Source organism: Schistocerca cancellata, chromosome 9 (assembly GCF_023864275.1).
Source record: "Schistocerca cancellata isolate TAMUIC-IGC-003103 chromosome 9, iqSchCanc2.1, whole genome shotgun sequence".
NCBI classification, from domain to species: Eukaryota; Metazoa; Arthropoda; class Insecta; order Orthoptera; family Acrididae; genus Schistocerca; species Schistocerca cancellata.
Window position 1 is genome coordinate 56,828,419 of NC_064634.1, and position 26,603 is coordinate 56,855,021.

At 46.0% G+C, this 26,603-nt stretch overlaps 1 protein-coding gene and 1 non-coding gene across 3 annotated transcripts in view; both read right to left on the minus strand.

The window, feature by feature from the left end:
• Positions 1-26,603, minus strand: part of LOC126101609 (endoglucanase E-4-like) — a 448,421-nt gene that overhangs the window by 149,552 nt on the left and 272,266 nt on the right. For both annotated transcript variants that reach the window (XM_049912290.1, XM_049912289.1), the window contains exon 2: positions 18,119-18,344. In XM_049912290.1, coding sequence (XP_049768247.1) covers positions 18,119-18,344 — 226 coding nt within the window. The remainder of the gene's footprint in view (positions 1-18,118; positions 18,345-26,603) is intronic.
• Trnat-ugu (transfer RNA threonine (anticodon UGU)) lies at positions 1,528-1,602 on the minus strand. Its single transcript has one exon. It is a non-coding gene; the product is annotated as a tRNA-Thr (tRNA).

Sequence of the window (26,603 nt, forward strand, 5' to 3'; positions counted from 1 at the left end):
TCAGAATAAGTAAAGAGAAAACTGTCTGAGTACGTTGAGTTTTGCTCAGCTGTTTGTAAATCAAATAACGTAAGAGGTTTACCAGCACAGTAATTCATAATTTTTCTAAGAGGACGTTTCATGGTGAAAAAGAAGGCCGGAGTGGCCGAGCGGTTCTAGTCGCTACAGTCTGGAGCCGCGCGACCGCTACGGTCGCAGGTTCGAATCCTGCCTGCGGCATGGATGTGTGTGATGTCCTTAGGTTAGTTAGGTTTAAGTAGTTCTAAGTTCTAGGGGACTGATGACCTCAGAGCCATTTGAACCATTTTTTTGAAAACCTGCAGCCCAGGGCGAAGTCTTCGAGCCACTCACATATCTGAGAATCTATTGTGTGTGCTAAGACCTTCACTGTCAGTCTGCGGTGTGACACTGTGTCAAATGCTTTCCTAAAATCGAAGCCTATGGAATCATCCTGTCCCCCCCCCCCTCCCTCCCCCCCTCTCCAAGGTTGTCAGGATCTTGTGTGAAAAAATGACAAGCTGCATTTCGCACTAACGATGCTTTCTAAATTGGAGCTGATGTATGATCAGAAGCTTCTTTTTGCCAAGGAAATTTGTTGTATTACAAAAAATATGCTCAAGAAATTAGCAAACCGTCATGAAGGATATTGGTCCTTGATTTTGTCAGTCCATTCTCGTACCATTCTTGTATGCGGGAATCATTGCGGATTTTTGTCTCTCCTGTCGTTTGGTTCTTTGCGCTGCCCGAGAATTTCGCGATCAATGCAAAATCAGTAAGAAACCAGTGGCGAAGAGTACTCTCTGCAAACGCGACCTGGGATTCCGACCAGATCTTGCGACTTTTTTGTTTTCAACTCTTTCAGTTGCTTGACAACGCCAGGTTCGCCCATTTCTGTGTCCCCATTTCTGTGTCTTCGACTAAAGAAGTTTGTACTGCGCTCAAATGATGATATTATCGGTACGAATCCTGTTGGTGAAAGGAATGTGCAGCTCCAGTTTTCGTCTGGCAAGGGGTCAGAGATCGCTGCTGTTTCCATCAACAGAATATGCGCCATTGCCGCGCGGGATTAGCCGAGCGGTCTTAGGAGCTGCAGTCATGGACTGTGCGGCTTGTCCCGGCGGAGGTTCGAGTCCTCCCTCGGGCATGGGTTAAGTAGTGTGTAAGCTTAGGGACTGATACCTTTAGCAGTTAAATCCCATAAGATTTCACATACATTTGAACATTTGAACAATATGCGCCATTACGCTGAGTTAAGTGTCATATTTCCCTGTGCCGTCCCGTGGAATGGAGGTATGTGACACTGATGATGTTTTTTCGATCGTTTCCGTGTACATATTTACCACATAACCGATAGTACCGTGTGCTGAATGCGTTTTACTGCACGCATTTTATCAATAGACCTTTGGCCGTCCATCCGGTGCTTCACAAGAGGAACAGAGAATGTGTGGCGCGTGTGGTTTTACCTACAAACGAAATGATAATTAAATGGACACCCTAGCTGCAAACAGGCGTTGATGTACTTCATTGTGCCCCGACCGGGACTCGAACCCGGGATCTCCTGCTTACATGGCAGACGCTCTATCCATCTGAGCCACCGCGGGCACAGAGGATAGTGCGTCTGCAGGGACTTATCCCTTGCACGCTCCCCGTGAGATCCACATTCCCAACATGTCCACACCACTACATTCGTAGTGTGCCTAATAGATGATTGCCCATCATACTCATTACTCGTGGCAGCTAGGGTGTCCATTTAATTATCATTTCATTTCTAGCAAAGCTGCATGGTCATCCACGGTAACTGTTCTTTCGGGAACAGATACTACCGTCATATATAGTTTTACCTACACCTTTCAGCTTCATAACCATCCATACGTACAACTTACACACCCAAAACTATATTGCATAACCTGTCACCATAGTCATCCTAAGGCTACTCGGTCAGGAATCTCACTGACTGGAAAAGAATTGTCTTCAGTAACGAATTCCGCTTCGAAGTGAGCCCCGACAACCAGCGAAAACGAGTCTAGAAAAGTCTCGGACAGCAGTGGGATACCAACCAGACTGTCACCCGCCATACGGCCCGACAACTAGGAATCTTTTTGCAGCAGGATCCCTTTGGTTGTCATCTGCGGCACCTCACAGCACAGTGGTATGTCGACGAGATTCTCCGCCCCGTTTCGTTTCCCTTAGTGTCATGCCATCCTGGACTTATATTTCAGCAAGGTAATGCACGTCTGGATACGACAAGAACTTGCACTGCTTGTCTTCGTGCTCACCAAACCCTACCTTGGCTAGCAAGGTCCCGGATCTCTCCATAGTTGAGAAAGTTTGCAGGGCTATGGTCAGGGCCTCCATCTAGCTCGGAATTTTCACGATCTAACGTGCCAATTGGAAAGAATCTAATGTGCCAATTGGAAAGAATCTAATGACATGTCTCAGGAGAACATCCAGCAGTTGCGTCAATCAGTCCCCAGCCGAATAACTGCTTGCATCAGCTCCGTCAATGTCCGCCCCCGGTAGCTGAGTGGTCAGCGCGACAGTATATCAATCCTAAGAGCCCGATTTCGGCTCCTGGCTGGGTCAGAAATTACCTCTGCTCAGGGACTGGGTACTGTGTTCTCCTAATCATCATCATTTCATCCCCATCGACGTGCAAGTGCCGAAGTGGCGTCAAATCGAAAGAATTGCACCTGGCGAACGATCTACCCGACGGTAGGCACTAGTCACTCGAACGTGTAACACCATAGCTCTTATGCTGTACGGATTTATTTTGCTTTTGTTTCATTTAATATTACATCGTTAAGCTTCTGTAAATATTGTTTGATTGAACGATAACACAAAACTGTATACTCCTTTCTTTGTTAAAACTTTGATGTCATGATTTGATCCTATGCAATGTAGTGTATCTGTTATTTAAAATCTTTGTCCCATTTGGAAGGAACAAAAACTTACTATATATAATTGTAATTTCTGTGTGAATAATTTTTTGTAGAAGTGTCAATATGTGAAAATGTTCTGTTTTATTTAATGTGTTTGTTTGCTGTTATGTAAACTGCTGACCTTCACTTAAGGTTCTTAGTTAATTTGTATGTAAAACGTGTAGTGGTTCCCCTCGGGAACGGAACTGTGTAGCGCGCGCAAATTGTGGTTGGCCTAGGTAGAAAAGGTGGAACTGATAGTCAGTCGGGGACAAGCTACGAGTCGGAGACGAGCTACCAAACTGTGCACTGTCATGTAAATGTTGCATATCGTGCTGGTTCTGAGAGAGTCTTTTCCTGCCGCTTTCCAATGCCTCGGATGGATGGATAAATAGCTGGAACTATTCTGGAACTTGTATCTGTCGTCGCCACCAAGAAATGACAGAGTCCAGCAATTCTGTCTGCGAATCCACCTACCAACATGCAGTTGCCACCACGTTGCGCAATCACTGTAACGTAATACTATAATGATGTACAGTGAAGGATCAGCTTAATGGATGTGTTAGTGTGCTCAAATATAAGGTAATTTATATCTGAATTTTTGTACCTACCCTGATTTTTCTCCTCATCATAACACCTCTCAGGTTCCTCTCCGTTTGAGTTAAAGTGATATCCGAGAGTCTTTACTAAAAGAACATTAGAGCCCAATATTTTGCTCATTAATGCCTCTTCAACATAGTAAAAAGAAAGTTAAAGTTAATGTGGCAAGAGAGTGAGTTAAAGTAAGTGTTGTTTGCTGAAAATATTCCTATTAAAACTGCTTATTAAAGTGCTGTTGCCAACTTCAAAATTAAAAGTTCTTAAGACTGAGGCTTATAAAGTAAATGATCACATTGTTTGTAGTAAATTCTAAAAAGTGAGTCAGTTTCTTGCAATTTTGTCAACATTGTGTTTCGCTGTAGTAAAAGTGGGAAACTGCAATAGTAGAAAACTATATATTCATGATTGCTAAGTGTTTGTCTCTCTTGTGTATTAGAAGTGCATATTAATAGTAATTTTATAAAGACCATTCACTTTGTGCAAGCCCTGAAAGTAATAGTGTGTTTCGGTATCTGTTATAATTTTGCAAATTGTTTCTACTACTCTGTTAGTTTCAATCTTACCGTAAACATACGTATGTGTCAGAGTTCACTGCACTCGCGTGTGACAAAGTATAGGTTGTGTTTATCCATTAAAGTTACTAACAACTATTTACTTGAACGAGAATGTTAATCATTATCTTGCCTAGTTAGGCTGGCGACCGTTTTCTTTATCCATTGAACAGTGCAGATAGGCAAAATTTTGTTTGTTACTGTTCGAATATTTACGTAATTCTGACTTTCATTTCCGATAAGCCATTCCCGTTAGGTACAGCACGGTCAACTTAACAAAATTCCTCTCAGAGGGTAACACTGCTCTGTTGCTTTATACCATTATCACTCTAACAAAATAATTCTGTTTTGCAAACTGCCTCCAGTTTCGAGGTTATGGTATAGCAGTAGCAGCAGGACGGTAGTGTTATAAACGGAGCTCCGTCAACCAGTGCCTTCTCGAATAACTGTTAGCGAGGTCTACTAACCAGGTGTGCTCCATCTGCATACTACATAGCCCAGTAGATAGATAGACTGCTTCTGAACAAGAAGACCTTAAGAGTGAGTGTTTAAGAGCAGAAATATGTTTTGGAAGCTTTGCTTACCACCTGTCACGTGGGGCATAAGACACTTAGGATTGCCACGAGGCGTCAGAGGCCATTTCATCTGTGGCAAAACCTGTTGCCCATGACGTGACCTATCTCCCATAGACGTATGTCGCCAAGACTTTGAAACACCCTGCATGTACAGGGTATGCCAGAAATGTTACGAGAAGTTGTGAGGGGTTGTGTAGAGTACCTTGTGGAACAAATAGAGGTTAGGAAGCTGTGTCCGGAAACATCATCCAAAGACGCTGCAGAGAAGTTGAAGTTACAGGGCTGCCTCTAGGTTACCACTTCGGCAGCAAACCTGACTTTGTGAACTGCCTGCCATTAGGTGCAAGGTCTCGCAATGTTGTTTGCTATTCAGTAATCGAGACTGATTGCCACGATCGCCAGTGGAGAAGATGGAGCAAGCTGCTGCGTAGACTGGTTTCGTCTCCTATGAAAAAACCTCTGTTATAACCGAAACCAAACTAATACAAAAAAATACCGGTTATTTAGAACTAAAATACCCGTTTCGGCTTTAACCGGTCAGTTTTGCCCATCCCTGTTACATAAGCGCGGTGAACAGTGTCACATGTTGAGGGATCGTTGTGTAGGACACAAATAAGCTGCGTTGTCGTGCGACACAATTTTATCAGAACCTGACAGAGTTTGAAAGGGGAGTGTTTGTGGCTCTCGGTTTAGCCGGCTGATCGGATCGTGCACTATCAACATTTATGGAGCACGGGTGTGATAGCGGCCTGATGTTGGACTGTATGGCAACGTTAGGACAGGCACACTCGTATAGAACAACACAGACTGAAGCGCTGCTGGTGATATTAGGCTCGCTACCTCTAGACCTTGCAGTAAGGAAGAGAGGTGCACAATATTGGATAAAAAAGCGCGAATTAGATGAGGTAGAGATACTGAGCACAAGAGCCGTATCGAACAAGAAAATAAAAGAATGCGTTGATAGAGAATGGCAAGAAATCTGGGACGGAGCAGAAGCAGGGAGGAGACCCTACCGGGTCCTCCCCAACATAAAAGAAAGAACGAGAATGACATACTTCGTCCCGACCAAGGGAGCTATAAACTGCCTATCGGGACATGGTCCGTATCCCAGCTACACACTAGAAAAATACGATAGCACATCACAGACACTCGTGAATGTGGAGTAATCTATACCCCGGATCGCACCGTCTGGGAGTGTGCTGTTAGACAATGTGTTACAGACTAGGACAGGGACGCATTTGGAAGTTCAACAGTCCATAACATAAAAAAGGTATGAGGAACTGTGGCATAAGCTGAACTCGCTCACAGATAAGGTATCAGATTGTGAACTGGAAGCCTACATGGCCGAGAGACAACCAATAAGAGGCCTTACATCATGATAACGCGACGCGCCACGGCAGAACATCCACTTACAACCACATTCTGGAAGCAGCAAAGGAGACGGGCCTCGGGAAGGACCCGGAAGGACTTCCCGAGACTCTGTCAGCCATCTCCCAATCTCTACACCTTGTTTGGCAAACAGCATAGCCCTGTCAATCCTGAGTTGCACCTCAGCGCCCCGGGGGCTAACCATCCAGACAAATGAGAGGTCCAGGTTGGTTCTAATACCAAGTACAGTGGGGTAGTGTTGTGCAGTGCAGTGCAGTGCTGTGTAGTATGGTAATAGTGTAGTCTAGAATTATAAATCACGAAACTTGTGGTCTAACAATGCGCATAGTGTAATAATTGGTGTCCAAAATTTAAGCAACAACCGTTTATTTTGGCAACGTTGCGTTTATTTTTCCACAAAAAGTATACACGGGTTATAATAATATAGAACCAATGTAAATAATACATAACATTAACAACTGCAACATGCATAAGGGTAAGAAAAAATGTTCTTCACTTTCACCAACTTAACGGATTTACACACACGTTCCAACAACTGGTTAATGCGCTCAGCATGGCAGCAATACGAGCCTGACAGCAAGGGGGCACGCTGTGAATGATGTCCCCAATCTCATATTGAGGCTATAACGCCTGTTCTTCCTGCAGAGCTGCTCGCAAGTCTTGGAGAGTGGTTTGTGGATGCTGACAGGATGCAGCCTGTCTCCCTAGTGGATCCCACACATGCTATATGGGATTCAAGTCGGGAGAGTGAGCAGGCCACGCTACATGTACAATATCTTCCAGTTAGAAGAATAAATCAACCACCCATGCTCTATGAGGTCGAGCATTATCGTCCTCAATACGAAATCCGGGTCCACAGCACCTCGCAACAACCGCACGTGAGGTCCCAAAATCTCCTCACCATACCTGACAGGAGTTAAACCTCGCTAATTTACCCATACAATTCCGTGAAGAGGTGTTCAGCAGGTCAAGATAATCCCTGCCCACAACATTAGGGATCTTCCCCGATACTGATCTCTTTCCACAATATTTGGGTCCCGAAATCGTTCAAAAATGGTTCAAATGGCTCTGAGCACTATGGGACTTAACATCTGAGGTCATCTGTCCCCTAGAACTTAGAGCTACTTAAACCTAACTAACCTAAGGACATCACACACATCCATGCCCGAGGCAGGATTCAAACCTGCGACCGTAGCGGTCGCTCGGTTCCAGACTGTAGCGCCTAGAACCGCACGGCCACTCCGGCCGGCTGTCCGGCCCAAATCCTGTATCATTTCAGTGACCTCTCTCCCACATTTCGCGATAATACAAAACGTGCTGCCCTTCTTTGAACTTTTTCGATGTACTCCGTCAGTCCTATCTGGTAAGGATCCCACACCGCGCAGCAGCATTCTAAAAGAGGACGGACAAGTAGTTTCCTTAGTAGGTCTGTTACATTTTCTAAGTGTCCTGCCAATAAAACACAGTCTTTGGTTAACCTTCCCCATAACATTTTCTGTGTGTTCCTTCCAATTTAAGTTATTCGTAATTGTAATTCCTAGGTATGTAGTTCAACTTACGGCTTTTAGATTAGACAAATTTATCATGTAACCAAAGTTAACGAATTCCTTTTAGCACTCGTGTGGATCACCTCACACTTTTCGTTATTTAGGGTCAACTGCCAATTTTCGCACTATTCAGATATCTTTTCTAAATTGTTTTGCAATTTGTTTTGATCTTCTAATGACTTTATTAGTCGATAACGACAGCGCCATCTGCAAACAACCTAAGGCGGCTGCTCAGATTGTCTCGGAAATCGTATATATAGATCAGGAACAGCAAAGGGCCTATACCACTACCTTGGGGAACGCCAGAAATCACTTCTGTTTTGCTCGATGACTTTCCGTCAATTACTAGGAACTGTGACCTCTCTGAAAGGCAACCGCAAATCCAGTCATATAACTGAGACGATATTCCATAAGCACGCAATTTCACTACAAGCCGCTTGTGTGGTACAGTGTGAAAAGCCTTCCGGAAATCCAGAAATACGGAATTGATCTGAAATCCCTTGTCTATATGAAACGTCCCCTTAGAAAAATTTATACATGGCTGTGCTTAAACTGACACACAATATTTTTTTTCTTTAGCGCCACACAATCTGACTTTCAAAAATCCCTACAAAAGAATGGCCCTGACTAACATTAACCTATACCTTTCACAAATCACTTACCTCACAAAAATCTTCGTTACTCGAACTACTGCAATACAGCGGGCGCCACTACTGCCAGCTAAATAAAAGACTCTAACTACTGAAGGCACTAACTACTGATAGGCACAGTTAGCAAAAGAAAGATTTTGGTAGAGAACAAACAATGTATTTACCTTAATAGTCATAATATATATAGCAGTTCATGACATCCAGTCTTACAAATTTCAAAACTCCGCCATCTCTCTCCCCACATCCACCACTGCTGGCGGCTCACCTCCAACTGCGCAACGCTACGCGCTGTTAACATCCAGCTGCCCAACACTACAATAGCCAACAACAATGGAAACCAGCCACAGACTGCACACAGAACAGCCAGTGATTTTCATACAGAGCGCTATGTGGCGTTACCAATAAAAAAAACCTATACAGTCTACTTACAAATAGCACTCAACACTTTATGTGAGGCCGGCCGGAGTGGTCGAGCGGTTCTAGGCGCTACAGTCTGGAACCGCGCGACCGTTACGGTCGCAGGTTCGAATCCTGCCTCGGTCATGGATGTGTGTGATGTTCTTGGGTTAGTTAGGTTTAATTAGTTCTAAGTTCAAGGGGACTGATGAGCTCAGAAGTTAAGTGCCATAGTGCTCAGAGCCATTTGAACCAACCACTTTATGTGAATGAAGAGCTAGTTGTGTTTCACAGGAACGATGCTTTCTAAACCAGAGTTTACTGTGTGTCAATAGACCGTTTTCTTCGAGGTAAATCATAATGTTTGAACACAATATATGTTCCAAAATCGACGTTAACGATACGGGCCTGTAATGTAGTGGATTACTCCTACTACCTTTCTTGAATATTGGTGTGACCTGTGCAACTTTCCAGTCTTTGGGTACGGATATTTCGTCGAGTGAACGTTTGTATATGATTGTTAAGGATGGAGCTAATGCATCAGCTTACTCCGAAAGGAACCTAACTGGTATACAGTCTGGACCAGAAGACTTGCTTTTATTAAGAGATTTAAGTTGCTTCACTACTCCGAGGATATTTACTTCTACGTTACTCATGTTGGCAGCTCCACTCGTCGTCAGGGTTCCGGTCGAACAAGTCTCACCACCACAAGAGAGAATTACGGTATTGTGCACAAAACGCATCGTAGCGCTATCACGTCTGTGCCTGCCACCCGGAAACAAGTAACTGGCTCTCTGCAGCATTCTGTCTCATGCCGCAGCAGTCGCACTAGGGAATGAGCGTTAGCAGTGGCACTACAACACAAACGGCTCCCACCGGGGTGGTGCCGTCCGTCACCGGTAAGCGTGAACTGCTGGCGAATGGCATCGCTTCTTAATCAGCGATGAATCGTGGGTCCGCACTGCGCTGGATGACCATCACCGGCGAGAGGTTCTCTTCTTCCAGTGTTTTGGAGAGGCTCGGCGGTGTTACATCAGGCGTCATGGTGTGAGGTCGAGACCAACGAGAGTGGCATGCCATGTCGCGTACGCCACGACACAGCGCAGACCAGGTCTTACGAATGCCAGCAGCCGTCACCGGCGGGGAGCGAGTAACTATTTTACACAAATTTAATAACTCTTGACTGCGCGTTTAATTACATCCACGCTCTCGACAGTACAGGATGAAACTACGGCCTTTAATGGGTACCTTTACAATTACCTACTGATTTCCCGTGGGCCCTGCACGAAGCCGAGCGTTTACGAAGTGTGGCGGACAAGCCGACTCGCGGCTTACGTGAAAGGCAGGTCGCGGCACTTACGTCACGAAGGTAGGCCAAGCTCGCTCAATTCAGCAGACAAACTGCGTTTCTACACCCGTTTACTAGTCACTAGTGTCTATGAACAATAGAGAATCGCATCTTCTGCTGGAATCCACTACTATGGTATCTTGCTGTTATTAATCCTACAATGATAGGGAGTCCATAGACCTACTAATAATTGGTTGCGGCTGTACTGGGGTACAATACAATTAAAATCATACTAAAATGATTATCAGTTGCATAGACACCACATCATCTATGAAATGAGGATGAGATACTAAATGCTGTAAACAAGCCGTTTACCATTTATGTCGAGAATTGATTTTAAATCTTGTTGTACGACTAGTAATGACTAAGACTTAATAATAGCAGATTCCAGTAGAAGATGCAATTCTCATTAGTACGTACACACCCAGCTGCGAAGTAACAGGTTCAGAAACGCATTTTTCCCGTTGAGTTAAGCGAGTGAGCGAGGTCAGGCCTACCTTCGTGACGTACGCGCCGCGGCCTTTCTCGTGGGCCTCGAGCCGACTACGAGGTGCATTCAAGTTCTTAGGCCACCGATTTTTTTTCTCCGGACTGGAAAGAGATAGAAAGATGCGCATTGTTTTAAAATGAGGCCGCGTTCATTGTCAATACGTCCCAGCGATGGCAGCACCGTTCGGCAGATGGAATTTTACCGCCAGCGGCGAGAATGAGAACTGTTTTAAATACTTAAAATGGCGCCGTTTTCCTTACTTGAACAGCGTGCAATCATTCGTTTTCTGAATTTGCGTGGTGTGAAACCAATTGAAATTCATCGACAGTTGAAGGAGACATGTGGTGATGGAGTTATGGATGTGTCGAAAGTGCGTTCGTGGGTGCGACAGTTTAATGAAGGCAGAACATCGTGTGACAACAAATCGAGACAACCTCGGGCTCGCACAAGCCGGTCTGACGACATGATCGAGAAAGTGGAGAGAATTGTTTTGGGGGATCGCCGAATGACTGTTGAACAGATCGCCTCCAGAGTTGGCATTTCTGTGGGTTCTGTGCACACAATCCTGCATGACGACCTGAAAATGCGAAAAGTGTCATCCCAGTGGGTGCCACGAATGCTGACGGACCACCACGTGGCTGCCCGTGTGGCACGTTGCCGAGCAATGTTGACGCGCAACGACAGCACGAATGGGACTTTCTTTTCGTCGGTTGTGACAATGGATGAGACGTGGATGCCATTTTTCAATCCAGAAACAAAGCGCCAGTCGGCTCAATGGAAGCACACAGATTCACTGCCACCAAAAAAAATTTCGGGTAATCGCCAGTGCTGAAAAAATGATGGTGTCCATGTTCTGGGACAGCGAGGGCGTAATCCTTACCCATTGAGTTCCAAAGGGCACTACGGTTAACAGGTGCATCCTACGAAAATGTTTTGAAGAACAAATTCCTTCCTGCACTGCAACAAAAACGTCCGGGAAGGGCTGCGCGTGTGCTGTTTCACCAAGACAACGCACCCGCACATCGAGCTAACGTTACGCAACAGTTTCTTCGTGATAACAACTTTTAAGTGATTCCTCACGCTCCCTACTCACCTGACCTGGCTCCTAGTGACTTTTGGCTTTTCCCAACAATTAAAGACACTCTCCGTGGCCGCACATTCACCAGCCGTGCTGCTATTGCCTCAGCGATTTTCCAGTGGTCAAAACAGACTCCTAAAGAAACCTTCGCCGCTGCCTTGGAATCATGGCGTCAGCGTTGTGAAAAATGTGTACGTCTGCAGGGCGATTACGTCGAGAAGTAACGCCAGTTTCATCGATTTCGGGTGAGTAGTTAATTAGAAAAAAAATCGGAGGCTTTAGAACTTGAATGCACCTCGTAGTGTGACGTCACAAGTTCGTTGCAGGACCTGTATACCTCGTGGGCCCCGTGTGAGGTGCCGTGACGTATGATGTGAGGTCACGGCTGGTAGTGTCTGAATGGACGGCAAAGCTGTATGTCACAAAGGTCCCGCGCCCTTACGCATTGCCTCTCACGCGTGAATACGATGGTGCTCCTTTTCAACACGACACTGCTTGTCCACGCGTGACACGTGTCTCTAACAAACTGTATCCGTGCTGCTGATGTACGCGTATGGCCAGCGAAAACCCGCTACCTGCACTCGATAGAACAAGCGAAGTGCCGCAGTGGTTAGCACACTGGACTCGCATTCGGGAGGACGACGGTTCAAATCGCTTAACGGAAATGCCGCACAGTTACTTCGAAAAGGTCACGGCCGATTTCCTTCCCCATCCTTTCCATATCCGAGCTTCTGCTCTGTCTCTAATGAGAAAGTTGTCGATCAAACGTTAAACAATAATCTTCCTTCCTCCCGGTGAACACGTGTGGGACCAGTTCGAAGCCGGCCGCTGTGGCCGAGCGGTTCTAGGCACTTCAGTCCAGAACCGCGCTCCTGCTACGGCCGCAGGTTCGAATCCTGCCTCGGGCATGGATGTGTGTGATGTCCTTAGGTTAGTTAGGTTTAAGTAGTTCTAAGTTCTAGGGGACTGATGACCTCAGATGTTAAGTCCCATAGGGCTCAGAGCCATTTTTTTCAGCACGCAGAAGTGTCACAATACGACTTGGCATGTACTCGTCTAATGTCTGGAGTAGTGCTGGAGAGAATTGACACCATGAATTCTCCATGACTATCCATAAATCCGTAACAGTACGAAGATCTATTATGAACAGCACGTTGAAAGGCATCCAAAATTTGCTAAATAATGTTCATGACTGGGGAATTTGGTGCCTAGCGGAAGTGTTTCAAATCAGAAGAGTGTTCCTGGAGCCACTCTGTAGCAATTCAGGACTTTCAGGGTGTCGCTTTGTCCTGCTGGAATTGACCAAATCCATCGAAATGCACAATTGACTTGAATGGATGCAGGTGATCAGACAGGATGCTTATGTACGTGTCAACTGTCAGAGAAGAATCAAAACGTATCAGGCGTCCCACATCACTCCAACTGCACACGTCCCACACCATTACAGAGCCTCCTCCAGCTGACATGCAGGGTCCATAGATTCATGACGTTGTCTCCTTACCCGTACACGTCCATCCGCTCGATACAATTTGGAACGAGACTCGTCCCAACAGGAAACATGTTTCCAGTCATCAACAGTCCAATGTCGGTGTTGAAGGGTCCTGGCGAGGCGTAAAGCTTTGTGTTGTTCTGTCATCAAGGGTACACGAGTGGGCTTTCTGCACCGAAAGCCCATATTGATGATGTTTCGTTGAATGGTTCGCACGCTGACACTTGTTGGTGGCCCAGCAACGAAATCTGCAGCGATTTGCGGAAGGGTTGCACTTCTGTCACGTGGAACCATTCTCTTCAATCGTTGTTGATCCTGCTCTTGCAGGATCTTTTCCCGGCGGCTGCGATGTCGGTGATCTGATGTTTTACCGGGTTCATGATATTTACGGTACACTCGTGAAATGGTCGTACGGGAAAATCCCCATTTCATCGCTATCTCGGAGATGTGTCCCATCGCTCGTGCTCTGACTATAACACCACGTTCAAACTCACTTAAATCTTGTGATTACGTAGGCTTTCTCGTCGTAATAAGTCTTGAAAGTCTCCTCGGGTTTGCTGCCGGATCCTAAAATCAACTTGACTCGATATTTCGGCGATCCAACTGGTCGCCATCTTCAGGAAAATGCTGCTTCTGCTGATGAGTCCCGCTGAGAACTGACGCCAGGGTGCAAATTGGCGTCTATATAGGCCACCGTTCAGTACACGGCGTATGCACCGCCCATCACGGTTGCTGCCCTCCAAGACAGGGAGGTGGCGCCGCCCTTAGTGGAACACTGCTGGCATCGATATATCGCACTCAGGGCCGCACCGAAGAACGTTCAATTTTGATGCGAGATAATACAGGATTCCACGTCTTGCTAAGAGGAAACCCCTTGTCTCTGTTGATCAAATTATCAGCCAACCTAATTTCAATCGCCTCTTTATAGACACTGTTCCAAAAACCGGAAATGTTGGCAACTACCACAGTTTCATCAAATTTCATACTGTGTCCCTCATTTAAGCAGTGTTCTGCTACAGCCGATTTTTCCGGCTGTTGTAGCCTCGTATGACGGCGATGTTCCACACACCTGTCCTGCGCTGTGCGAATCGAACGACCAGTGTAAGCTTTCCCACACTGACACGGAATTTTGTACACACCGGATTTCCTAAGCCCCAAATCATCTTTCACAGAGCCGAGCAATGACCTAAACTTAGGTGGACGGAACACACTCTTAATGTTAAAATTCCTTAAAATTCGTCCAATCTTAAACGATAAGCTTCCAGCATAAGGAAGAAACTCCACAGATCTATGTTCCTCTTCATACACCTCCGAAGATGGTCCAAACTCCGCAGCCCGACGAATCTGCTTCTCGGAAAATCCATTTTCCTTAAAAACAGCCATCAAATGCTCAAGTTCTTGGGTTAAGCTGTCCGCGTCGGAAATGGCATATGCTCTCCGTACCAAAGTCCTAAGGACGCCACTGCGTTGGTGTGGTGGATGACAACTCTTGGGATCTATGAAGAGGCGATTGAAATTAGGTTGGCTGATAATTTGATCAACAGAGACAATGGGTTTCCTCTTAGCAAAACGTGGAATCCTGTATTATCTCGCATCAAAACTGAACGTTCTTCGGTGCGGCCCTGAGTGCGATATGTCGTTGCCAGCAGTGTTCCACTAAGGGCGGCGCCACATCCGTGTCTTGGAGGGCAGCAACGGTGATGGGCGGCGCATACGCCGTGTACTGGACGGTGGCCTTTATAGGACGTCGATTTGCAGCCTGGCGTCAGTTCTCAGCGGGACTCATCAGCAGAAGCAGCGTTTTCCTGAAGACGGCGACCAGTTGGATCGCCGAAATATCGAGTCAAGTTGATTTTAGGATCCGGCAGCAAACCCGAAGAGACTTTCTGAGGTGTGGGGTTGATCTATTATTCTGTTATTCTGCGCAACGGATTAATCTGAGATGTACCCTTTACCCTGTGGCTCCTGCAAGATGCAATTCCCACCCACACACTACTACAGAAGTCAGACAGACGCTCCTAAAGTTCTAAAGAGAAATGCCTGAAAAACTTTCAGCAATAAATATCTTCTGGAGTCGTCCGCTGTAAGGAAATGACACAAAAATTCACAAAATTTCTTACGTAACTAGTGGGATACTTGGGTATTGGAGTAGTGCTAGTTAGTGTAAGAAAAACATGGAACTAACGAAAGTTATTTTTTATTTTGCAAAAATTCTGAGAAATCACAATGGCACTTTTAGTTATGAATTGAAGAAGTTATATCCTGGTTCTTTTTGGAATGTGAAGTTACCTCTCAAGGACAGGATTCGCTAATGAAATTTCTGTACAAAGTTTAAGATGGTTGTTGACTTGGCAGAATGGCAGAGAGGCGCGTCTACTCAACTTGAATAATTATCCTTTAGAATGTTGCTAGATACGGTCAAGGCTGTCGCGTGTCAAATGCAGTGAAGTGTACTGTTGTGGAGGAAATATGGGGCTAGCAATAGCTTTAGCGCAGAATACCGTAAGCTGCGATGACTGCTGTCTGCGCCGCTCACTGCTGACAAAGAAGATAACTCTCGTTCTATCTGGGTTGACCTTCGCCAATCAAACTGTCCCTATGCCTTGATGAAGTCATGGATTCCTATTCGCCCCTAGTCTAACTATTGGCGTGGTACAACGGTCAGATAACCAGTCCACCGCGATGCCACTCAAAATTCGCTCGCAGGCGTTTAACTATAATTCTGTCCGTTCACAATAAGTGTGGCGGCCAACACAGTGAACAACGCTTAATCGCAAGTACTCAGTATAGAGTCACCCTTTGATTAGCTCTTGACAGAGGTACTCTCCCAGTGAAGTACTGAGGAGAGACTTGTTCCTCACTCTTTCGAGTCCACGTACGAGCGCGCACGCTCTCGTTACGTGTTCTCGCTCCAAGAGCGACAACGGAACGGCGCCTCTCCACGCCAGACGTGAAGGGGTATATCTTTCGGTCTCTTCCATTCCTTCAGCTTAAGGCCTCAGAAATATCGTCTGCCAATCAGCATTGGTCTTCTAAAACTCGAGAATGACGTTTCGTTTAAGGCGACCAATCTGGAAATCTGTAGCACTGGCGTTTGGCGTTTTGCTATCTCCCTGTGAAAATCTCTGAAACTGCGTGCTACGTGTAAAGAATGCGTAGGCTGGCCGCTTCCACACAGTGTAGCGGAATTTGCTTTTAAGCCGAACACGGGGTCGTTCCACCTTTCCACTCGGGCCCACGCTGTCCGCTACGGGCGGTCACCGGCCGACACGGGCTGGGTCGTCCTCTGAAGGGACCGACGTCCCGTTGAGCGGCCTCTCTGCCGAACTAAAAGCCTCTGTGACCGTCGTGTCTGGAATGTATGTGTCCACGCCAGCCTCGAGTATTTCAACCACGGTGCGCTCACTTGTCAATTGCATATCGTTTACATGAATTCATACAACATTGACTTTATCTTATCGAGTTTGGGTTCGAATGAAGCGTCTTGATGTGCGGAACATCATTTTGAGGGTGGAATATGTAAGCACTGAAGGTCAGGAGACCACGACGTCTTACAACTTTCATCACTTAAATCTTGATAACATGCCATTGTAGCAGCGGTAACCGATCGAGCAAGTGCGCCAGACACTTATTGTTTTACATAGGCGTTGCCGACCTCAGCGCCGTATTGTGCCTGTTTACATACTGTCATTACAAATGATTGAAGTGATTTCACAGCTCTACAATAACTTTATTATTTGAGATATTTTCACAATGCTTTGCACACACATACAAAAACTCTAAAAGTTTTTTTAGGCATTCACAAATGTTCGATATGTGCCCCTTTAGTGATTCGGCAGACATCAAGCCGATAATCAAGTTCCTACCACACTCGGCGCAGCATGTCTCCATCAATGAGTTCGAAAGCATCGTTGATGCGAGCTCGCAGTTCTGGCACGTTTCTTGGTAGAGGAGGTTTAAACACTGAATCTTTCACATAACCCCACAGAAAGAAATCGCATGGGGTTAAGTTGGGAGAGCGTGGAGGCCATGACATGAATTGCTGATCATGATCTCCACCACGACCAATCCATCGGTTTTCCAATCTCCTGTTTAAGAAATGCCAAACATCATGATGGAAGCGCGGTGGAGCACCATCCTGTTGAAAGATGAAGTCGGCGCTGTCGGTCTCCAGTTGTGGCATGAACAATTTTCCAGCATGTCCAGATACACGTGTCCTGTAACGTTTATTTCGCAGAAGAAAAAGGGGCCGTAAACTTTAAACCGTGAGATTGCGCAAAACACGTTAACTTTTGGTGAATTGCGAATTTGCTGCACGAATGCGTGAGGATTCTCTACCGCCCAGATTCGCACATTGTGTCTGTTCACTTCACCAATAACAAAAAATGTTGCTTCATCACTGAAAACAAGTTTCTCACTGAAAGCATCCTCTTTCATGAGCTGTTGCAACCGCGCCGAAAATTCAAAGCGTTTGACTTTGTCATCGGGTGTCAGGGCTTGTAGCAATTGTAAACGGTAAGGCTTCTGCTTTAGACTTTTCCGTAAGATTTTCCAAACCGTCGGCTGTGGTACGTTTAGCTCCCTGCTCGCTTTATTCGTCGACTTCCGCGGGCAACGCGTGAAACTTGCCCGCACGCGTTCAACCGTTTCTTCGCTCACTGCAGGCCGACCCGTTGATTTCCCCTTACAGAGGCATCCAGAAGCTTTAAACTGCGCATACCAACGCCGAATGGAGTTGGCAGTTGGTGGATCTTTGTTGAACTTCGTCCTGAAGTGTCGTTGCATTGTTATGACTGACTGATGTGAGTGCATTTCAAGCACGTCATACGCTTTCTCGGCTCCTGTCGCCATTTTGTCTCACTGCGCTCTCGAGCGCTCTGGCGGCAGAAACCCGAAGTGCGGCTTCAGCCGAACAAAACTTTATGAGTTTTTCTACGTATCTGTAGTGTGTCGTGAGCGTATGTCAATGAATGGAGCTACAGTGAATTTATGAAATCGCTTCAATCATTTGTAATAGCCCTGTATTTGAATACGCGTGCCTGTAGCGTATATGAGGACGACTACATGGGACCAGCGGGCTGACTCACCGTCGTAGTAGCCGCCGGACAGGTCCTCGCCGCGCTGCCCGCGGTCCTCGAGCGCGCTGTCGCCCCTCCAGCTGATGCGGTTGTCGGCCGGCAGCCGACCCGACCTTTGCGCCTCGTAGAAGAGCAGCGACAGCGACAGCACCTTGTCGTACGAGTAGGCGCGCGCCAGAGGCGTGGCCAGCACGCTGCACGCCGCCGACAGCAGCACCACGTGTGTCCACAGCATCTGCAAGGTAGGGGACGACACGGTGAGCGAGGTAGCGGCAACAGCAGCAGCACAGTACGGCGCTCTGCAGCAAAGCCGAGTGTTGCACTCATTTCTACAACTCATTTGTTGAGAAACAGCTGAAATCGCTAAAATTGGCCCCCGATGGGGTCCCTGTCAGATTCTATACTGAGGAGGAGGAGGAGATTAGTGTTTAACGTCCCGTCGACAACGAGGTCATTAGAGACGGAGCGCAAGCTCGGGTGAGGGAAGGATGGGGAAGGAAATCGGCCGTGCCCTTTCAAAGGAACCATCCCGGCATTTGCCTGAAGCGATTTAGGGAAATCACGGAAAACCTAAATCAGGATGGCTGGAGACGGGATTGAACCGTCGTCCTCCCGAATGCTAGTCCAGTGTGCTAAGATTCTATACTGAATTTGAGGCTGAGTTAGCCCCTCTTTTCACTACAATCTATCATAGAACCCTCGAACAAAAAAACCGTGCCCAGCTCTCGGAAAAAGGCGCAGGTCACACCCGTCTATAAGAAGGGTAGCAGAAGTGATCCACAAATCTACCGTCCAGTATTCTTGACAAAGATTTGTTGTAGAATTTTAGTGCATATTCTGAGCTGAAACACTGACTTCTTAAGTACTAGAACCCAGTACGTTGTCCTCGATGGTGAGTGTTCATCGGAGGTGAGGGTATCATCTGCAGTGCCCCACGGAAGTGTGGTAGGTCCGCTGTTGTTTTCCATCTACATAAATGATCTTTTGGATAGGGTGGATAGCAATGTGCGGCTGTTTGCTGATGATGCTGTGGTGCACGGGAAGGTGTCGTCGTTGAGTGACTGTAGGAGGATACAAGATGACTTGGACAGGATTTGTGATTGGTGTAAAGGTTCAAATGGTTCAAATGGCTCTGAGCACTATGCGACTTAACTTCTGAGGTCATCAGTCGCCTAGAACTTAGAACTAATTAAACATAACTAACCTAAGGACATCACACACACCCATGCCCGAGGCAGGACTCGAACCTGCGACCGTAGCGGTCGCTCAGTTCCAGACTGTAGCGCCTGGTGTAAAGAATGGCAACTGACTCTGAATATAGATAAATGTACATTAACCGAGATGAATAGGAAAAAGAATCCCGTAATGTTTGAATACTCCATTAGTAGTGTAGCGCTTGACACAGTCACGTCGATTAAATATTTGGGTGTAACACTGCAGAGCGATATGAAATGGGACAAGGTTATAATGGTAGTTGTGGGGAAGGCGGATTGTCGTCTTCGGTTCATTGGTAGAATTTTGGGAAGATGTGGTTCATCTGTAAAGGAGACCGCTTATGAAATGCTAATACGACCTATTCTTGAGTAGTGCTCGAGCGTTCGGGATCCCTATCAGGTCGAATTGAGGGAGGACATAGAAGCAATTCAGAGGCGGGCTGCTAGATTTGTTACTGGTAGGTTTGATCATCATGCAAGTGTTACGGAAATGCTTCAGGAACTCGAGGTGGGAGTCTCTAGAGGAAATGAGGCGTTCTTTTCGTGAATCGCTACTGAGGAAATTTAGAGAATCAGCATTTGAGGCTGACTGCAGTGCAATTTTACTGCCGCCAACTTGTATTTCGCGGAAAGACCACAAAGATAAGATAAGAGAGATTAGGGCTCGTACAGAGGCATATTGGCAGTCATTTTTACCTCGTTGTGTTTGGGAGTGGAACAGGGAGAGAAGATGCTAGTTGTGGTACGAGGTACCCTCCGCCACACACCGTATGGTGGATTGCGGAGTATGTATGTAGATGTAGATGTAGATCTTGAACAGCATCGCCTCCTCAGTGCCAAGTACAGTAGTTTTCGAAAACATCGGTCGTGTGAAACGCAACTCCGACTTTTCTCACATGACATACTGAAAGCTTTGGATCGAGACATCTATATAGATGCAATGTTTCTCCATTTCCGAAAATCATTTGCCTCAGTAACGCACCTGCGCTTATTGTCAAAGTGCGATCATATGGCGTATCAAGTAAAATTTGTGACTGGACTGAGGAATTTTTGGTAGGGAGGAGACAGCAAGTTATCTTGGACGGAGAGCCGTCGTCAGATGTAGAAGTAACTTCGGGTGTGCCCCATGGAAGTATGTTGGGATCCTTAACGTTCATGTCGTATATTAATGACGTCACAGACAATATTAATAGTAAAATCTGTATTTCTGCATATGATGCAGTTGTCTATAATGAACTTCTATCTAAGAGAAGCTGATTAAATATTCAGTCAGATCTTAAAAAGATTTCAACATGGTGCAGAGATTGGCAAATTGCTCTAAACGTTCAGAAATGTAAAATTCTTCGCTTCACAAAACGAAAAAATGTAGTATCCTATGACTATTTATGAATGAGGCACTGTTGGAACCTACCGACTCGCACAAATACCTGGGTGTAACACTTTGTAGGGGTATGAAATGGAATGATCACATAGGTTCAGGAGTGGGTAAAGCAGTAGTCTTGGTTTATTGGTGGAATGCTGGAGAAGTTCAATCATTCTGCAAAAGAGGTTGCTTACAAATCACTCGTGCTTACCATCCTAGAATATTGCTCAAGTGTGTGGGACGCATTCCAGATAGGACTAACAGGGAATACTGGACATATACAGAGAAGCGTAGCACGAATGGTCATAGGTTTGTTTAATCCATGGGAGAGTGTCACAGAGATACTGAAGAAACTGAAATGGAAGACTCCTGAAGACAGACGTAAACTATCCCGAGAAAGTCTATTGACGAAGTTTCAAGAACTGGCTTTAAATGATTACTCTAGGGGTATACTGCAACCCCCTACGTATCGCTCACACACGGATCGTGAGGATAAGATTAGGATAATTACTGCACACACAGAGGCATTCAAACAATCATTCTTCCCACGCTCATACGTGAATAGAACAGGAAGAAACCCTAATAACTGGTAAAAAACTGGTGCAATGAGACTTACCCTCTGCCATGCACCCCATTGTGGTTTGCAGAGTATAGATGTAGATTTAGACCATCGGGTTGGTTCATCACTGTATGTCTTCAATGTGTGGTGCATCAAGATGATAAAAACATTATTTTCAACCAAAGGCTGTCTCTGTTTTCGGGTAACTGATGCTGCGAGGTGGCCGAGCGGTTCTAGGCGCTTCAGTCCGGAACCGCGCGAATGCTACGGTCGCAGTTTCGAATCCTGCCTCGGGCATGGATGTGTGTGATGTCCTTAGGTTAATTAGAATTAAGTAGTTTTAAGTTCTAGGGAACTGATGACCTCAGCTGTAGAGTCCCATAGTGCTCAGAGCCATTTGAACCATTTGATCTGATGCTGTCCGTCAAGAATTCCTGTCCTGTAACAACCTCTTCATCTCAAACACTTGCACTCAGTGTCGGAAAACTTGAAGAGTTCCTGGAATATGGCAACTCTATCAATAGTAACATAATATTCACGTGGTATTTGAGAAGGAGATGCCACAATAGATCTTTCCTCGGACGGATCCGCGGATCCAGTGTGTATAGAAAACCCACGCACACTGGCTTCTACCTGTGGCCCTCGAATCATCACCATCTGTCTCAAAGAAAGACTCTGGACAGTTTCAGACAAGTAGAGTCTCTCTGCAGAATGACAACACCTAAGAATAGTGTTCCGAAGGAATGGTAGATTGTCAAGCTGAATGGGCGGTGCAGTGAAGAACAAGAAGGCCCGAGAAAGAGATTGAGACAGAGGAACAGAAGCCAAGAATAGCTTACCCATTTTGTCCTCGCCGAATTTCTGGAAAGATCGGCCAGCTACTATGGAAACATGGCATCCAGTGTATTTCCCTTCAAGTAAGATAAAAAGTTCACATAGATGCACTGTACCATGTCGTACGGTAAACAACTATCAGTGATGAAACAAACGTTTCAGCCACTGTTACAGTGGGCTCTTTCAGGGTCTACTGGTTTATGTTGTTGTCCAGAATCACTTACATACTCTCATGACTGCTCTACTGAGCATAATACAGGGCTATTACAAATGATTGAAGCGATTTCATAAATTCACTGTAACTCTGTTCATTGACATATGGTCACGACACACTACAGATACGTAGAAAAACTCTTAAAGTTTTGTTCGGCTGAAGCCGCACTTCAGGTTTCTGCCGCCAGAGCGCTCGAGAGCGCAGTGAGACAAAATGGCGACAGGAGCCGAGAAAGCGTATGTCGTGCTTGAAATGCACTCACATCAGTCAGTCATAACAGTGCAACGACACTTCAGGACGAAGTTCAACAAAGATCCACCAACTGCTAACTCCATTCGGCGATGGTATGCGCAGTTTAAAGCTTCTGGATGCCTCTGTAAGGGGAAATCAACGGGTCGGCCTGCAGTGAGCGAAGAAACGGTTGAACGCGTGCGGGCAAGTTTCACGCGTAGCCCGCGGAAGTCGACGAATAAAGCGAGCAGGGAGCTAAACGTACCACAGCCGACGGTTTGGAAAATCTTACGGAAAAGTCTAAAGCAGAAGCCTTACCGTTTACAATTGCTACAAGCCCTGACACCCGATGACAAAGTCAAACGCTTTGAATTTTCGGCGCGGTTGCAACAGCTCATGGAAGGGGATGCGTTCAGTGCGAAACTTGTTTTCAGTGATGAAGCAACATTTTTTCTTAATGGTGAAGTGAACAGACTCAATGTGCGAATCTGGGCGGTAGAGAATCCTCACGCATTCGTGCAGCAAATTCGCAGTTCACCAAAAGTTAACGTGTTTTGTGCAATCTCACGGTTTAAAGTTTACGGCCCCTTTTTCTTCTGTGAAAAAAACGTTACAGGACACGTGTATCTGGACATGCCGGAAAATTGGCTCATGCCACAACTGGAGACCGACAGCGCCGACTTCATCTTTCAACATGATGGTGCTCCACCGCACTTCCATCGTGATGTTCGGCATTTCTTCAACAGGAGATTGGAAAACAGATGGATCGGTCGTGGTGGAGATCACGATCAGCAATTCATGTCATGGCCTCCACGCCCTCCCGACTTAACCCCACGCGATTTATTTCTGTGGGGTTATGTGAAAGAGTCAGTGTTTAAACCTCCTCTACCAAGAAACGTGCCAGAACTGCGAGCTCGCATCATCGATGCTTTCGAACTCATTGATGGGTGACATGCTGCGCCGAGTGTGGGAGGAACTTGATTATCGGTTTGATGTCTGCCGAATCACTAAAGGGGCACATATCGAACATTTGTGAATGCCTAAAAAGACTTTTTGAGTTTTTGTATGTGTGTGCAAAGCATTGTGAAAATATCTCAAATAATAAAGGTATTGTAGAGCTGTGAAATCGCTTCAATCATTTGTAATAACCCTGTACTTTGTCACAATTTTAAAAACATCGATATTATTGGTCTCTTATATGGCGGAAGGAAAGGGAAACTTCATCCCCTTCGCGTGCTGCATGTCGTGCACTGAAGTGAGAAGAGTCACGGGATAGCTTACAATATCGTGTCTGACCTCCTTTAGCCCGGCGCAGTGCAACAACTCGACACGCCGCGGACTCGACAAAAATACTCTGCAGAAATACTGAGCCATGCCGCGTCTACAGCCGTCCGTAATTGCGAAAGTGTTGCAGACGCTGAATTTTGTGCGCGAATTAAACTCTCGATTAGGTCCCAAAAGTGTTGGACGAGATTCATGTCGGATGACGTGGTTGGCCAAATCAAGCCCTCGAACTGTCAAGAATGTTCTCCAAACCAATCATGACGAATTGTGACCAAGTGACATGCAAACATGAAATCCCAAGAATCGCTGAAAATGGTCTCCAAGTGGCCTAAAATAATGATCTCCTTTCAATGATTGATTCAGTGGCACCAAAGGACCCAGCCCATTCCAGGTAAACACGGCCCACGCCATTATGGAACTACCGTCAGCCTGCATTGTGCGTTGTTCAAAACTTGGGTCCACGGCTTCGTGGAGTCTTCGCCGCACTCGAACCCTGTCATCAGATCTTACCAAACCTAAACGTAGCTCATCTGACGAGGCCACGGTTTTCCAGTCGTCTAGGGTCCAACTGATAGGTCAAGGGGCCCGGAGAGGTGCCGCAGGTTTTTGGAAACCCAGAATCTACTATGTAGGAATCAACATGGATTCCGGAAACAGCGATTGTGTGAGACCCAACTCACTTTATTTGTTCATGAGACCCAGAAAATATTAGATACAGGCTCCCAGGTAGATGCTATTTTCCTTGACTTCCGGAAGGCGTTCGATACAGTTCCACACTGTCGCCTGATAAACAAAGTAAGAGCCTACGGAATATCAGACCAGCTGTGTGGCTGGATTGAAGAGTTTTTAGCAAACAGAACACAGCATGTTATTCTAAATTAAGAGACGTCTACAGACGTTAAAGTAACCTCTGGCGTGCCACAGGGGAGTGTTATGGGACCATTGCTTTTCACAATATATATAAATGACCTAGTAGATAGTGTCGGAAGTTCCATGCGGTTTTTCGCGGATGATGCTGTAATATACAGAGAAGTTGCAGCATTAGAAAATTGTAGCGAAATGCAGGAAGATCTGCAGCGGATAGGCACTTGGTGCAGGGAGTGGCAACTGACCCTTAACATAGACAAATGTAATGTATTGCGAATACATAGAAAGAAGGATCCTTTATTGTATGATTATATGATAGCAGAACAAACACTGGTAGCAGTTACTTCTGTAAAATATCTGGGAGTATGCGTGCGGAACGATTTGAAGCGGAATGATCATATAAAATTAATTGTTGGTAAGGCGGGTACCAGGTTGAGATTCATTGGGAGAGTCCTTAGAAAATGTAGTCCATCAACAAAGGAGGTGGCTTACGAAACACTCGTTCGACCTATACTTGAGTATTGCGCATCAGTGTGGGATCCGTACCAGATCGGGTTGACGGAGGAGATAGAGAAGATCCAAAGAAGAGCGGCGCGTTTCGTCACAGGGTTATTTGGTAACCGTGATAGCGTTACGGAGATGTTTAACAAACTCAAGTGGCAGAGAGGCGCTCTGCATCGCGGTGTAGCTTGCTCACCAGGTTTCGAGAGGGTGCGTTTCTGGATGAGGTATCGAATATATTGCTTCCCCCTACTTATACCTCCCGAGGAGATCACGAATGTAAAATTAGAGAGATTAGAGCGCGCACGGAGGCTTTCAGACAGTCCTTCTTCCCGCGAACCATACGCGACTGGAACAGGAAAGGGAGGTAATGACAGTGGCACGTAAAGTGCCCTCCGTCGCACACCGTTGGGTGGCTTGCGGAGTATAAATGTAGATGTAGATGTATTAACAAAGCCACTCGTGTAGGTCGTCTGCTGCCATAGCTCATTAACGCCAAATTTCGCCACAATGTCCTAACGTCTGTGGTCATTTCACACAGTTTTGCTAGTCTGTCAGCACAGACAACTCTAAGGAAATGCCGCTGCTCTCGGTCGTTAAGTGAAGGCCATCGGCAACTGCGTTGTGCGTGCTGAGTGGTAATGCCTGAAATTTGGTATTTTCGGCACACTCTTGACAATCTGAGTCTCGGAATATTAAACTCCCTAACGATTTCTGAAATGGAATGTCCCATGCGTCTGTCTCCAACAACCATACCGCGTTCCAAGTCTGTTAATTCCCGTAGTGCGACGACAATCACGCCGGACACATTTTCACGTGAATCACCTGGCTACAAATGACAGCTCCACTAAAGCGCTGCCATTTCACACTTTGTGTACGCAATACTACCGACATCTGTATACGTGCAACGCTACCGTAAGACTTATCATATCAATATAGTGCTTTACTGAATTTGAGATAAATTAAGGGAGACCTTATCTTGGCATCTACTCCGTCCTTCCAAAAAGTTCCAAGACTGATTGTATTCCTGGCGTATAAGCGACGTCAGTGCAATTCCTACGGTGGCAACTTGAACTACCAAACGTAAACAACACATGTGCATCCGGCCAATCAATTGTGAACAGACGATGTTAAGTAGTGGACGTGCGGTCGAGTTCTGTCAGTGTTGTTGCATCACAAATCGCACAGGAGCAACGTCTCTAAATCATGTATTCAAAGACATCCTCCAAAATGTTTCGAAGGAGAGAAAGATGCGTGCAACGTTTAACTCACACACCTCGACTCCCGAACGAAAACAAAGACGCGCGGACGTCTGGTCCAGCTTGATTCAAATGCAAAACGCGAACAGTTATTTCCTGGAAATAGTCATCAGGGGTAACAAGACGTGCTGTTACAAATTATTTATTTATTTATTTTATTTTACTTTT